This window comes from Pleurodeles waltl, chromosome 1_2 (genome assembly GCF_031143425.1).
Source record: "Pleurodeles waltl isolate 20211129_DDA chromosome 1_2, aPleWal1.hap1.20221129, whole genome shotgun sequence".
NCBI lineage: Eukaryota > Metazoa > Chordata > Amphibia > Caudata > Salamandridae > Pleurodeles > Pleurodeles waltl.
In genome coordinates, this window is record NC_090437.1 from 258,753,025 (window position 1) to 258,769,142 (window position 16,118).

Here is a 16,118-nt window from a genome sequence, read left to right on the forward strand (position 1 = left end):
TGCTTCTATGTGGTGTGTGTGATGTTGCGGTGTGCCTCTGTGTGTCTGGCTATCTATTCTCTGATGTGTGTCTCTCTCTCCTTCGTCTCTGGTTTTTGTTGGTAGGGGTTTGTGGGTGATGTGGGTGTGTGTTTTATATGGTATTGGATGTGTGGGAGTGGTGTGTGTATGGGTTTCAGGTGTGTGCCTTTCAAATTGTCCAATGTGGTAGGGGTTTGTAAAGGTGTGTGTATTTTGACCGCGGCGGGGTCTACCGCCAATGGAATACCGCGGTTGAATGACCGCCGCGTGGATTTGCGGGTCATAATGGGATGGGCGTATTTCTGTTGGCGTGGCGGTGGAGGTTTGGTCTTCTCCAGTTTACCGCTGGCCGCTGATGTGGCGGACTGCAGTGGAGGGCGGATTTTCGGAGGTTTTGCAGTTGTGGGTCAGAATGTCCGTGGCGGCTGACCGCGGCCGCGGCGGTATTGTGGCGGCCTTCTGACCGGCGGTAAGCGGCTTTTACCGCCGAGGTCAGAATGACCCCCTGAGTGTGTGTGTTCCGTATTGACATATCTTTACTGAGTCACACTCATAGAGGGCATTATAGTGACCTGATTGTCCCAAGACTGTGAACAGAGGCCCATATGATGGTCATGGGCACATATTGCAACCCAGTAAGCCCACATATGGTACACAAATGCTTGCCAGCACATAGCTATGTCAGTGTCCCATCTCACACAACACATACAAATGTTGATTCCTATACTGTGCCACTGCTGGATTGGTTACCTATCCACAAGGCAGCCACAGTCTGTTTTCCGCCCATAAGCACAACCTTTGTAAATAATGCAGACAGAGAGTATGAACTAAAAGTATGCAGACAACCATGTCAGACAATATGGGAATCATTTGCATAGTAGTGCAGCATCTGGGAACAAAAATTATCTCTACGCTGATAACTACATCAATGTAACTCTAATACAAACTGCTATTCATATTGATAATGTAAAGATGTGCACAATTGATAATCAGTCTATGTTACTCACAGCAATATGTTGCCTGTCCTAGTGTCTACAACATGAACGCAAAGAGTCGCACAAATGAGCACATATGTGCACTCTTAACATACACGTGCAACATATTCCAAGTCTACATGCATGTCAGCAGAGAAAATTAGAGAAAGAAAAATGAAACCTAAGATAAATATGACTACATTGCACCAATCATTACACTGTACCCCATAATAAGGTGAGTTGCATCAAGCAAAACACAAGCATCAACCCCTAAAATGAAGGATTGCACATGGAGCGTCATTCGAAGACCATGCATCAACATCAAAGAGTAAAAAACAATGCATTGTATATTGGCATGTATTGTATGTAACCCACTCATTGTCTATGTCACTAGAGATACATTGGAAAAAAAAGGCTTTAGTAGGAAGACTGTCACCTGGAATCCACGCCTGTACTCCAAAGCATCAAAAACAATTCCTTGTCTATTGTAATTTATTCTGAGTAACTCCTATCTTGGCTAAATCACTAGCAATTCATCATAAAAAATTAAAATTTCATAGAAAAAGAGATGCTTCATTCAGAAACATGAAGCATCCATACAGGAAATTATACAATGGCTCAGCCATGCTGCACACCAGAAAGCAGGAACTTCCTTCCACTTTCACTTACAGTCCTTTTGTTTGTGCTGGGTGTTGGAGGTGTTTGGTATATGCTGTTGAGAAGTGGTCTGCTTTTTGGTCTTCGTGGTATTTCTGCTGTCCCTGTTGTGTTTGTAAACTGTCCTTTCTGTATTGTATATTGCATATTACATAGTTTTGTCCACTGTATTGTCATGTTTATCCATTTAGGGGTTCTTTAGTTTAGGGGAAGGGTTAGGGTTTTTATTTTTGTTTAGGGTGGCTAGTTTGGGTGCTGGGATGTCAGGCAGGGGCAGGGTCAAAAACAAGTTGGAGAATGAGTTTGGTAGCCTGCTGTGGTTGTTGGTGCATTGCCTGCCCAACATGATGGGAGTGCAGATAGACTGAAGCAAGGCTACCCTACACAAGAGAGGCAACAGCAGCGGGAACAGATGCAGTACCAAATGGATTGGGTATTCGATTTCTAGTGTAGCATCCACCAACTGATGCACTGTTGGGCAGATGTTGTTAGCTGGGAGGACACTCTCCTTGAACCTGAGAATTGAAGTTGAAGGTGAGCTGACCTTGAGCTTGTTTCTGTGTATCATTTGCACATATGATTGACACTTATAATTTTAATGTAGGCTCATATATGTGTTTGTGTTAGTTTGGATTAATATGGGTCAACTCACTAAAATGAACAGTAAAGGCTACAGGGGCCTGTTCACAGTGGCATGACACATGCAAAAACAGACCATGCTGTGCCAGCTCAGCCCATAGGTGCAGTGTGACCCATCTGGTATTGTGTAGGGAGTAATGTCACCCAGCATGCTAGGTCATTAGTGAATCCAAACTGTGTGGGTCAACTGGCATTTATGTTGCAGGGGAGTGCACTCACACCCCTGTTTAGACAAGGTGTTTGCTTTACCACCCATAGTATCACACATATGTGTATTTTGGGAGAAATGGTCATGATTCTATTATGAGCCTGTACAGGCCTTAAGTGCTAATTGTAGATTTACAGTGCACTGGTTACATGTAAGGAACTAAGGGCCAGATGTAGCAAACAGTTTTCATGTTGCAAACAGCGAATTTTGCTGTTTGCGACTTGCAAACTGCAATTTGCAATGCACAAAACCCCTTTTGCGATTCGGTAACCTGGTTACCGAATCGCAAAACAGGTTTGCGAGACGCAATTAGGAAGGGGAGTCCCTTGCCAGATTGCTTTGTGACCGCGAACACGGTTGCAAAGCAATCGCAGTTTGCACCCATTTGAAATGGGTGGTAACCCATTCGCAAAAGGGAAGGTGTCCCCAGGGGACCCCTTCCCCTTTGTGAATGGAACTGCAAAAAAAATTCAGAGCAGGCAATACCACTGCCTGCTCTAAAAAATGACACGAAAACATTTCATTTTTTAGTTTTGTAATGCATCTCGTTTTCCTTTAAGGAAAACGGGCTGCATTACATTAAAAAAACTGCTTTATTTAAAAGCAGTCACAGACATGGTGGTCTGATGTCTTCAGCAGGCCACCATCCCTGTGAGTGCCGCTAGTCTCAAGTGGGTCGCAAATTGCGACCCACCTCATTAATATTAATGAGGTGGGCCTTTGCGACCCCCTTGCGAGACGCAGATGGTGTCAGGGACACCATCCTACATTCCAATTTGCAAGTCGCAAATTGGAATATACCTACATCTGGCCCTAAGTGAAGAAGATATGTAAGTGTGGGTGCTGTCAGATGTGTGCGTCATTGTGAAGAACAGGTATTGACGTTAGCAATCCACAGCATTTTTATGCTATGCAGAGTGTTGTCAGTCAATCTGGACTGTTCATTTAGCCATCAAATCAAGGCAACCTTGAACTCTGAGTAAAGATATGTGAGTCTTGTACCTTTTCTGCACTCTCTGCAACTGATATGTGATGTGGAAGGTGTCATCTGACTACACTGCAACATGGCAGACATATGTCCATCATTAGGACATTTCAACGTTGCCTCATGCTACATTCCCAATGTGCAGCCAATACCAGAAATTTGTGAAGTCAGTGTACCGTGCTTCATATGTACACAGTGTACCTGTTCAGCTTTAACAGAGAAATGTACCATGTTCTTTTCTTCTAGTTGAACCAGACCCATACATCCGTGGTGAGGTGGACAGCTTCTGTGATCCAAATGCTACCAGTGAGTGTCACCTGATGGTTTCTGTGCTCTGTAAGGATTGTGTGTGCCCATATATATAGTTTGAAGTCAGTTGTGTAAGAGGAATCATCAGTCAGTAGTTAAAAATGTACCTGACATATAGATACCAACAACAGTAGGACACAGGAAGTAGAAATAGGATGGTGGTATAAAGGCTGATGTAATGGAAGTGTATGTGAACATAGAAATAGAGGGATATACTTCTATCTGCCTGTTTGATGCACACAGTGTAGGCGTCCAGATGGCAATGTATGCTCAAACTTGTATGGCAGTCCCACACAGACTGTGTTGGTTCCCAACTCACTGTAAACAAATTTGTTGTGAGTTGATGTGGGACATGTCACCATTCTACACATGCCAATGCTGTTCCATGCCTGACTCATGCCCCATATACCCATTTCTCTATTGGGTACATACACATGTTCATACCTTTGTAGTGTTTTCTGAGGAATAAGGGTAATGTGTTAAGTACCACAGACATGCATGCAAACAGTGTTGCCCATACTATGTACCCTACGAACTGTCACCATTGAGACTCTTCAGGCAATTATCTGCAATGTACAAGACAGCATACTCATAGATGTGATATCCAGAGCATTCATGCACACACTCATCACTTGGATTAAATATTAGTTGATGTGCATCTAGGTTATATTCCATGGAGAAATGTATGGACAGAGGCTTGGCCATGTCAAGGATCACAAGTAATATCTTGAATTTCGATCAATCAATCAATTCTTCTTTATTCGAATGTCAAAGACAATCATAATAAAAAATATACACAATGTATAAAAGACACATAGGAAATACTATAAGGGTGAACAATATTAAATACATAAATATGATCTAAAAGTAAAATCTTTTGAGATAATATATAACTGCTTTAAGAAAACTACAATTTTTTAAATCAAAAAACAGCTTTACATTGTTTAAAACTTTGAGTTTTAAAAAGAGGCAATAAGTATTGAACTCTAGGAGATTTATACAGCTTACAAAATACCAAAAAGTACAAAAGGATTGGGAAGACACATTGGTGGTCACTACAACCCTGGCGGACGGTGTTAAAGCGGCGGTAAGACTGCCAACAGGCCGGCGGTAAATGTTTTGCAATTACGACCGTGGCGGAAACTGCCAACAAAGACAGACACTTTAACACTCAGACCGCCATGGCGGAACAAACAAACAGCTCGGTGGTCACCGCCAGCAGACAGGCGGAGGACAATGTACCGCCCACACTATTATGACAGGCCAATCCGCCACCTTTTCCGGGGCGGATTCACCGCGAATAAAAACATGGCGGAAACAGGAATTTAGAAGGAAAAATGCTCACCTCTACACACTCCACGAGGTAGGAGGACACCATGGAGCCGGAACTCCATATTCTTCCTGCAATAGTCTTCCTGCTCCTGTGCCAGGAGCACCAACGCCGGAGGCGAAGACCACGGTGAGTACTGCACCTACGACACAGGGAAGGGGGAAGGCAAAAAACATGGACATACACACGTAACACCCCCACGCCCACCCACTACAACACACACACCAATGCATATCTATACATTACAGTTACACCCCCCCGGAAGAATGCAAAGACAAAAGGAAATGAGTGTAACCATTGTAATATATCAAAATCCTGTATGCAAAAATATACATATATACACTATTAAGAAATTATACACCAAGATTAGTAGTCCAGGTATTGCACCATCTATAGTCTGTGGACCACTGGGCCCAAAATTCATGGGCGAGGCCCACACACGATACCAGATCAAAACAGAGAGAACACTGCAGGGGCATCAGATAGAAATACAACAGGCACCTCAGGCGGAAGGGAAGGGGGGGCACCTCAGCCGGATGAGTGCACGACGCCAGATCCACGAGGGGCCTCCATGCCCATTGATGTATCCTGGGGAGTGCAAAACCACAGTCTCTCAAGTCTCTACAGTGGGTGGTTTGCCCACTGTTCAATCCTGGGGAGTGCAAAGCCACAGTCTCTCAAGTCTCTACAGTGGGTGGTTTGCCCACTGCTGCATCCTGGGGAGTGCAAAGCCACAGTCTCTCAAGTCTCTACAGTGGGTGGCTTGCCCACTGTTCAATCCTGGGGAGTGCAAAGCCACAGTCTCTCAAGTCTCTACAGTGGGTGGCTTGCCCACTCTTCAGTCATGGGGAGTGCAAAGCCACAGTTTCTCAAGTCTTTACAGTGGGTGGCTTGCCCACTGCTGCATCCTGGGGAGTGCAAAGCCACAGTCTCTCAAGTCTCTACAGTGGGTGGTTTGCCCACTGTTCAATCCTGGGGAGTGCAAAGCCACAGTCTCTCAAGTCTCTACAGTGGGTGGTTTGCCCACTGCTGCATCCTGGGGAGTGCAAAGCCACAGTCTCTCAAGTCTCTACAGTGGGTGGCTTGCCCACTGTTCAATCCTGGGGAGTGCAAAGCCACAGTCTCTCAAGTCTCTACAGTGGGTGGCTTGCCCACTCTTCAGTCATGGGGAGTGCAAACCCACAGTTTCTCAAGTCTTTACAGTGGGTGGCTTGCCCACTGCTGCATCCTGGGGAGTGCAAAGCCACAGTCTCTCAAGTCTCTACAGTGGGTGGCTTGCCCACTGTTCAATCCTGGTGAGTGCAAAGCCACAGTCTCTCAAGTCTCTACAGTGGGTGGGTTGCCCACTGCTGCATCCTGGGGAGTGCAAAGCCACAGTCTCTCAAGTGGATAACAGTCTCCACTGGTTCTGGAGGGGGCTTGGTGCCCAGAGTGCTTCATCCTGCCAAGGACAGACATAGTGGATGCATGTCTCCACTGGTTCTGGAGGGGGACTGTCCTGCTATTTGATGGAGTTTTGTTTTGACCAATGACTTTGTGTTTCACCACTGCGCATATTAGTTGCTCAATGTTCACCAGTAGCACATGGTATGTTTTGTTCAGTTGAGCCGCCTATTGGCTTTGACATGGCATTAGCCATTACTTTCTGTATTCAGTTTAGCCGTCTATGGGCTTTGACATTGCATTAGTCATTACATTCTGTATTGTGCCTATTGGCTTTGACATGGCATTAGCCATTGCTTTCTGTATTCAGTTTAGCCGTCTATGGGCTTTGACATTGCATTAGCCATTACATTCTGTATTCTGCCTATTGGCTTTGATATGCTGTATCCAGTCTAGCCGCCTATTGGCTTTGACATTGCATGCCTATTGACTTTGACATGATGTATTCAATTTAGCTGCCTATTGACTTTGACATGCTATTAGATATTCTGCCTATTGGCTTTGACATGATATTCAGCTCCGCTGCCTATTGGCTTTGACATGATATTCAGCTTAACTGCCTATGGGCTTTGACATGATATTATATATTGCATTTTGTATTCAGCTTAACTGCCTATTGGCTTTGACATGATATTCAGCTCCGCTGCCTATTGGCTTTGACATGATATTATACATTGCATTTTATATTCAGCTCAGCTGCCTATGGGCTTTGACATGATATAAGACATTGCATTTTGTATTCAGCTTAGATGCCTATTGGCTTTGACATGACACTAGACATTGCATTTGATATTTAGGTTAGCTGCCTATTGCCTTTAACATGACATTGCATTTGATATTTAGGTTAGCTGCCCATTGCCTTTAACGTGGAGTTAGACATTGCAGTTGAGAATAGTTCTGTATTTTTCCAAGCTGTGTTTTTGCACCAGAGAACCAAGATGTTTTGCTCTCACAGTAGACTAGACCTGATAAGAGAGAGTACATGGGCGTTGTTTCTCTTCCCTTGAGCTTGGGAACAGGAGTAGTCTTGGAGACCTGGCCAGTCTCCAAAAGGCTTGCTCAGTTTCCCAGGTCTGAGAGGAGGGGGCACACCTTTGTAACGAATGTAACAGGCTGCAGAGAGTCAGATTCGAATCTGCCGGACCTCGTGCTGGAGCTTGGCGCCAGTTGCCAGCATCCCGTGTGGGTAGATGACACTCTTTCTCGCGGCTGACAGGGGTCCCCAGCTTGCAGACCTTAGAAAGATGTAGCTGTAAATAGTTCCTACACGGTGAAGTATTTGTTTTGCTTTGCATTCAATATCTTATAAATATAACCTGCTGTGTATATTGCAAACTGATATATTTTGTTTGATTAACGCGGACTTGAAAGCTACTAATTCGTCATTCATTCATAAACATTGTGGTTGGGGAAGAATAAAATAACAATAAAAGTCTTCTTTGACCTCAGAAGTGCATTTCTGTTGTGTTATGTTAGTGCTTAGAAACTAAATAAGAGGAAAGCACTACAATTGGTACCAGAAGTGGGGTCGGTGATTAAGAGGTGATTAAAAGGGGTTTGACGAGTTAGTAGATTTCTAAGTGCACACTTTAAAAGTGTAATTGTTTTTTGTTGTTTGGAGAATTACAGAAATTGTTTTCTGTTTGGAGAATCACAGTAGCACGGCAGACCATGTCTGAGAATACATGTGTTGATGAACTGCCTGATGGTGCTAAGAAAAACTGTGAATTGTTTTCTGTTTGGGGAATTACAGAAGAAAATGCATGTGTAGCTAAAAGGCCTGATAATGTTTTGAGAAATAATTCCTGTTGTATATATGTAGAAAACGTGTGTTTTGGAAGTAATGATGACAGAAAGGTCTGGATACCTTTATCTGCTTACAGAGAAATGCAGGAGAAATGTAGGAAGTTGGAACATGAAAATAGGAATTTACGTGAGCAAATTAGCCAGGATACGATAATTCAAAATAATGCTGAAAGTTATAAAAATGAAGAATCTTTCTTGTCCCATTCCAGTAATGAGGGGGTTAAGACAGCTCCGAGCTGCACTGAGTTTCCGTGTGAGCCAGGGTTTTTGGCAGCCAAAGTGCATTCCTTAACTGATAACAGGGACAAGAGACCAGAATGTGATTTACGAGTTACGTTGCAAAATGCACAAGTAAAACGAAGGATTTTAGAGCAAGACACCCCGAGTTTCATTAGCTTGTTTGATTTTTGGAAAAAGAATAGCCCTCATTTGAGAGAAATCCTAACACTTTTGTACATGGTCACTGTGAAAAATAATATGCAGCTGCGCGCTTGTGATTTGGCAAATGAAATAATGCAGACTTTAGGTTTCTGCGCAGTGCAAGAAGGAAATACTTATGTACATTTAAATCATGAACAAGGGAAGAAAATAGTGCCCCTAGCTAGAATCATACAATGGATCTGGTACTTGCAAGACAGGGCTAGAGTACCACAGATAAAAGAATTACCAATGAAATTGTGTGCACCATTTGAATTCGTGTCCACTGAAGATAAAAAGCATGTTTGTTTTACTAATGATTCATTGACTGAAATGTTGTTTTCTGGCACCGTAGAAGGAACAGCGTTGTATAATGTGTGTCAGATTTTAAAGCAAGAGCTACGTGAGATGTGTAATTTTTACGCTGATTTTTGGTTCTTTGATAATGTTTTAGCCACATGGCTTGTACCTAACTGGTTCAATTACCTTGCAGATGTTAATGAGAAAAATGCAGAGAGAGAAGTGTTCACCCAGAATTCTGCCTTAGTGGGGATGGCTATGTGGGTGCCCCAGAAATGTGAAAAGGCCACTTACAGGTGGGCAGAGATGAGAGAGATGCACATTCCCCTAGATTTGATAAAAACTGTGCAGCACGCACAAAAGCAATCTGTCATGCAAGCAGTCACAGAGCAGTTGGGGAGAGGAAAGTTACCAGAACAGAAATGGCAAAGTGATCAGGTTTTAGGGAGAGTGATTGCTGCAAATTACCAAGGCAAAATCGAAATTATACTGATACCTAGAAAAGAATCTGATTCATTCATACAAATTGGAGACAGAATGGCCCAACTTGACAAAAATGCAGTGAATGGAGGTTTGGTAAAGAAGGAGTCTGCCCCAGCCCTTCTGACAGTGCAAGAAAAGGGGAGCTGTGGCGCAGCAGATAAAAACCTCAGTTCTGATGTGTGGGCTGAAGCCCCAAGTGATCCTCCAGAACCTGCAGAAAATATAACAAAGGGCCTCAAAAACGTCCTGCTGATTATAAAACAGGGAAAGAAAGAGGAAGGGTGCAGTTTAAATGAAAAATGTTATTTGCAAGAAAAGTCATACTTGTTTCTTTTGCAGATCCTACCACGTTTCGCCACTGTCCCTGAGTGTGCTGTGTGGTCCCCCTTCCGGTGTGTGCGTGTGGGGTCGGGGAAGGGACCGAATCCCCAACCTGAACCGGGCTGAGTAAAGTGCCAGCACCATGGATCCATTTTGCGCAAACTGCGCCTTCAGTTCAAGTTCAACTTGTTTGCTGTGTTTTTTTTTTTTCCCCTCTCGTATGGAACTCTGACTTTTTCTTACCTTCCAGAAAACCTTTCAGGTGGACCGTGCACCTTTACATGAGCAGAACTCATGCCACATCAAATTGCTAACACTGTTGAATTAGAGACTCATTCAGAAAAAAAAAAAAATTGCCCAGTCTTTTCTATGTAGATGTATCTGATGTGAAAAGGTCATGAAATCAATGTGTTAATTCACTTCTATTGCTTTACAGGGATTGCTTTGATCATTGAAATTTGATTTGCTGATAATGTTTTTTTTTGTTTGTTTGAAATATGAGATATGTGAAACAAAAATTCATTGGTCAAAGGGCGGAATGTCCTGCTATTTGATGGAGTTTTGTTTTGACCAATGACTTTGTGTTTCACCACTGCGCATATTAGTTGCTCAATGTTCACCAGTAGCACATGGTATGTTTTGTTCAGTTGAGCCGCCTATTGGCTTTGACATGGCATTAGCCATTACTTTCTGTATTCAGTTTAGCCGTCTATGGGCTTTGACATTGCATTAGTCATTACATTCTGTATTGTGCCTATTGGCTTTGACATGGCATTAGCCATTGCTTTCTGTATTCAGTTTAGCCGTCTATGGGCTTTGACATTGCATTAGCCATTACATTCTGTATTCTGCCTATTGGCTTTGATATGCTGTATCCAGTCTAGCCGCCTATTGGCTTTGACATTGCATGCCTATTGACTTTGACATGATGTATTCAATTTAGCTGCCTATTGACTTTGACATGCTATTAGATATTCTGCCTATTGGCTTTGACATGATATTCAGCTCCGCTGCCTATTGGCTTTGACATGATATTCAGCTTAACTGCCTATGGGCTTTGACATGATATTATATATTGCATTTTGTATTCAGCTTAACTGCCTATTGGCTTTGACATGATATTCAGCTCCGCTGCCTATTGGCTTTGACATGATATTATACATTGCATTTTATATTCAGCTCAGCTGCCTATGGGCTTTGACATGATATAAGACATTGCATTTTGTATTCAGCTTAGATGCCTATTGGCTTTGACATGACACTAGACATTGCATTTGATATTTAGGTTAGCTGCCTATTGCCTTTAACATGACATTGCATTTGATATTTAGGTTAGCTGCCCATTGCCTTTAACGTGGAGTTAGACATTGCAGTTGAGAATAGTTCTGTATTTTTCCAAGCTGTGTTTTTGCACCAGAGAACCAAGATGTTTTGCTCTCACAGTAGACTAGACCTGATAAGAGAGAGTACATGGGCGTTGTTTCTCTTCCCTTGAGCTTGGGAACAGGAGTAGTCTTGGAGACCTGGCCAGTCTCCAAAAGGCTTGCTCAGTTTCCCAGGTCTGAGAGGAGGGGGCACACCTTTGTAACGAATGTAACAGGCTGCAGAGAGTCAGATTCGAATCTGCCGGACCTCGTGCTGGAGCTTGGCGCCAGTTGCCAGCATCCCGTGTGGGTAGATGACACTCTTTCTCGCGGCTGACAGGGGTCCCCAGCTTGCAGACCTTAGAAAGATGTAGCTGTAAATAGTTCCTACACGGTGAAGTATTTGTTTTGCTTTGCATTCAATATCTTATAAATATAACCTGCTGTGTATATTGCAAACTGATATATTTTGTTTGATTAACGCGGACTTGAAAGCTACTAATTCGTCATTCATTCATAAACATTGTGGTTGGGGAAGAATAAAATAACAATAAAAGTCTTCTTTGACCTCAGAAGTGCATTTCTGTTGTGTTATGTTAGTGCTTAGAAACTAAATAAGAGGAAAGCACTACAGGGACTGGTGCCCAGAGTGCTTCATCCTGTCAAGGACAGACGTAGTGGATGCATGTCTCCACTGGTTCTGGAGGCGGCTTTGTGCCCAGAGTGCTTCATCCTGCCAAGGAAAGACGTAGTGGATGCATGTCTCCACTGGTTCTGGAGGGGGCTTGGTGCCCAGAGTGCTTCATCCTGCCAAGGATAGACGTAGTGGATGCTTGTCTCCACTGGTTCTGGAGGGGGACTGGTGCCCAGAGTGCTTCATTCTGCCAAGGACAGACGTAGTGGATGCATGTCTCCACTTGTTCTGGAGGGGGACTGGTGCCCAGAGTGCATCACTCACCCCGTGACGGTCCCTGTTGCGTCAGTGCCCCTGCCTCTCATGGGCTAGCGGTGCTTGAGTTGGCGGTGCTTGCCCTGTTCAGCGGTGCTTGAGTTGGAGGTGCTTGCCCTGTTCAGCGGTGCTTGAGTTGGCGGTCCTCGCCCTGTTCAGCGGTGCTTGAGTTGGCGATCCTTGCCCTGTTCAGTGGTGCTTGAGTTGGCGGTGCTTGCCCTGTTCAGCGGTGCTTGCCCTGTTCAGCGGTGCTTGACTTGGCGGTGCTTGCCCTGTTCAGCGGTGCTTGCCCTGTTCAGCGGTGCTTGACTTGGCGGTCCTTGCCCTGTTCAGCGGTGCTTGACTTGGTGGTCCTTGCCCTGTTCAGCAGTCCTTGCCCTGTTCAGGGGTGCTTGACTTGGCGGGCCTTGCCCTGTTCAGCGGTGCTTGACTTGGCGGTGCTTGCCCTGTTCAGCGGTCCTTGCCCTGTTCAGCTGTGCTTGACTTGGCGGTCCTTGCCCTGTTCAGCGGTCCTTGCCCTGTTCAGCGGTGCTTGACTTGGCGGTCCTTGCCCTGTTCAGCGGTGCTTGATTTGGCGGTCCGTCCTTCATTGCCCAGCTGGGCTGGAGCTGGCGGTCCTTCATTGGTCAGCTGGGCTGTGGCTGGCGGGGCCCTCCTGGGCAGCTGGGGTGTGGCTGGCGGGGCCCTCCTGGGCAGCTGGGCAGCTGGGCTGTGGCTGACAGGGCCCTCCTGGGCAGCTGGGCTGTGGCTGGGGGAGCCCTCCTGGGCAGCTGGGCTGTGGCTGGCAGTGTCCTCCTGGGTAGCTGGGCTGTGGCTGGTGGTGTTCTCCTGGGCAGCGATGATGGGGTGGCGGTGGCCTCCTGGGCAGTGACGATGGGGCTGGCGGTTGCCTCCTGGGCAGCGACGATGGGGCTGGCGGGGCCCTCCTGTCCAGCGGGGATGATGGCGGTCTTCTCTGCCGTGCTGCTCCTCCCTGCCTTGCTGGGTTTCTTCTGGCCCTTCCCCACCTTGGGAGGAGTCACAGCTGAGTCCATACTCCCCCCGGGACCCCTGGGAGCGGCTTGGGTGGCTGGAGTCTTCCCCCTCTCCCGCCGGGCGCTGGCCAACTTATGGTGCTTCACAGGGGGGGGGGGACTGGCTGTGCTTGGCTCCGTTACACACTGGTTGTCCTGGTGGCCGGTGCACTCCACATACCTGTGACAACAGGCACCACTGGTCCCGGAGATTTTGTGGCTGAGGTGCTAGTTCGGGACCTATGAGTTCGACGGGGAGGGGGGTGGTGGGAAATAGTTTAAGGGTGGACAGGAAAAGTTGTTTGGAGACATTGGGACGGGTAGCTGGAGGGGGTTTGGGAGTGGAGGAAGAGGTGGTGGTTGTAGGAGGTGTAAGTTTTGTGGCTTTGGGTGCAGGTGCATGCGCTGGAGGCTGTTGTGAGGTGGATGTATGTTGGGTGGGTGTGTGCTTGCGTTTGTGTATCTTGGGAGGGGGCGTCACAGACACACTGGGAAAGGACACAGGGGACGTGTGAATGTTAGTGGGGGTGGTGACTGCATGGGAGCGGGGTGTGCTGGTGGGTGTGCTGGTCCGGAACGTAGTGGCTGTAGAGGTAGTGCATGCAGGTGTGAGTGTAGATGAGACTGGGAGGGAGGAGGGAGACAACAAGGAGGGGGACACAGTGGAGGCAGTGGATGTTGGTGTGTCTGTATGTCTATGATGCTTGCGTGAGTGCTTGTGGGATGTGTGGTGCTTATGGTTGCCTGAGCTTCCCTTGTGTAGTGAGGTGTGTGCAGGCTGGTCTGATGGTGTGCCTGGGATAGGCAGAGGTACAGGGAATTGGGTCTGGGTGGAGGAAGTTGGAGGGGGGAGGCTAGACACAGGAACAATGGCTGCCATCAGTGCTGAGGCCAGAGTTTGAAAGGTTCGGTGAAGGGCCGCCTGACCAGAATGAATACCCTCCAGGAATGCATTGGTTTGTTGCAAATCCCTTTTTACACCCTGGATGGCATTCAAAATGGTAGACTGCCCAGCAGTGAGGGACCTGAGGAGGTCAATGGCCTCCTCACTGAGGGCAGCAGAGGTGACAGGGGCAGCGGCTGAGGTGCCTGGGGCGAAAGAGATGCCCACCCTCCTGGGTGAGTGGGCACTGGGCGAAGGCTAATGCACACAAGAACAGGGAGACTGCAAAAAAGGGTGGGGAAACAGAAGAAAGACATGTTGAGTGCATGGCTTACCGCTACCGTTGGCGGACAAGACAGACACAGAAGCCCCCTGCACTACATCGCGCTGTTGGGCTCTACAGTGCAATTCCTGGGAAATGGCCTACAAGGCTATGGATGACATATGCACACATAGATGACACAGGTGCATGAATAGCTGTACTTGGCACTCTACAGAGGTGGGTGGGGGGCCACAGGGCCATGCCTTACGAAGGGGCATAGCCTATGGAACTCGCCCTGGCCTAGGGAAACCCACAGCCCTCCTCTCCCACCCAGACCCCTCCACTGCTCGCAAAGTCAGCTGAATGAGAGTGTACTCACCCCCTTGTGTCTGCTGTGATGCCCTCAAGCACCCATCCAACTCCGGGTAGGCCACCGCCAGGATCCGGGACATCAGGGGGGTCATGGTTCAACGGGCACTCATCCCACGTTGGGAGGCCATCCCCAGCTGAGCCTCTGCTGTCTTCTTGCTCCAGCGGCGAATGTCCTCCCATCTTTTCTGGCAGTGGGTGCTCCGTCTGTGGTGGACCCCCAGGGTCCGGACGTCCTTGGCGATGGCACGCCAAATATCCTTCTTCTGGTGGGCGCTGACCTACATGAAATGTACAGGGGAAGAAGAGAAGTCATTACAAGCTGCGCCGTCAAAGTGAGTGGCCCCATCCCTACCCTTGCCATGTGGCACATGCACCCACCGTCTTTCATACATGCAGAACTCTGCCCCCTTCCATCTTATAAACAGCACTCTTCACACAGGCATAGCCCATACAACATGCTCCCTGTGTACATACCTGTTGGTCTGGAGGACCGTAGAGTAGCTTGTACTGGGGGAGGACCCCATCCACAAGCTTCTCCAACTCCTCTGATGTGAAGGCAGGGGCCCTTTCCCCAGACGCACGAGCCATTGTCTCTTCCAGACCGAGGTCACAGCAGCACTTGCAGTGGAGGTCCTCTCCTGTCGAAGATCAGGTATCGAGTAATTCAACAGATAGAAACTGGATGTCACGTCCGAGGCGGTCACGTCTGCGGTGGTGCGTACCATCACCGCCGGCGTACATCGTCATTGGCTCCTGGGACCCATAGGGTCTAATGTTAACCAATGCAGCATTGTGCTACGGTCTTCGACCGCCTACCGCGACGGTGTACAACGCCAGCGCAGTTACCTCACATCCCATTGTCCCACTTTATAGGTCAGGCAGCCGCTATTTCAGGGGTCCACATGGCCTAGTTACCAACTGCATCACACATAGCTAGGCCTACTCTCAACACAAATACAGGCCACATTTTGTGAATGAATGGTGTTCTGTGTAGACTGTGGGTACATACCTCTGAGTTGTTTGACTCTGTGCTCGCTGTTGTCCTTCATAGGCACCATCTGCTCTGACATGTGAGGAGATAGCGGAATCCTCTGGTGTACCGACTGCTGGTGGACCTGTCGACAATGGAGGAAAGTAATTTGATTATAACCTATAGGTTTGACCGTGCCACAATCCAGGAACTGTGTACACAGTTGGAGCCTGACCTGATGTCAGCAATCCGCCATCCCACAGGAATCCCCCCTCAAGTGCAGGTGCTATCAGTGCTCCATTTCCTTGCAAGTGGATCTTTTCAAACAACTGTGGCCATAGCATCAGGGATGTCCCAGCCTATGTTTTCCAATGTATTGTCCAGAGTGTTGTCTGCCCTGCTGAAATACATG

At 47.0% G+C, this 16,118-nt stretch overlaps 1 protein-coding gene across 1 annotated transcript; it reads left to right on the plus strand.

Annotated features, from left to right (window-relative positions):
• Positions 1-6,629: 6,629 nt before the first annotated feature.
• Positions 6,630-11,832, plus strand: LOC138299599 (uncharacterized). Its single transcript, XM_069237994.1, has 2 exons — positions 6,630-9,385; positions 9,912-11,832. Exons 1-2 carry the CDS (start codon positions 8,238-8,240, stop codon positions 10,021-10,023), a joined length of 1,260 nt encoding a protein of 419 aa, XP_069094095.1. The 5' UTR covers positions 6,630-8,237; the 3' UTR covers positions 10,024-11,832.
• Positions 11,833-16,118: the final 4,286 nt, after the last annotated feature.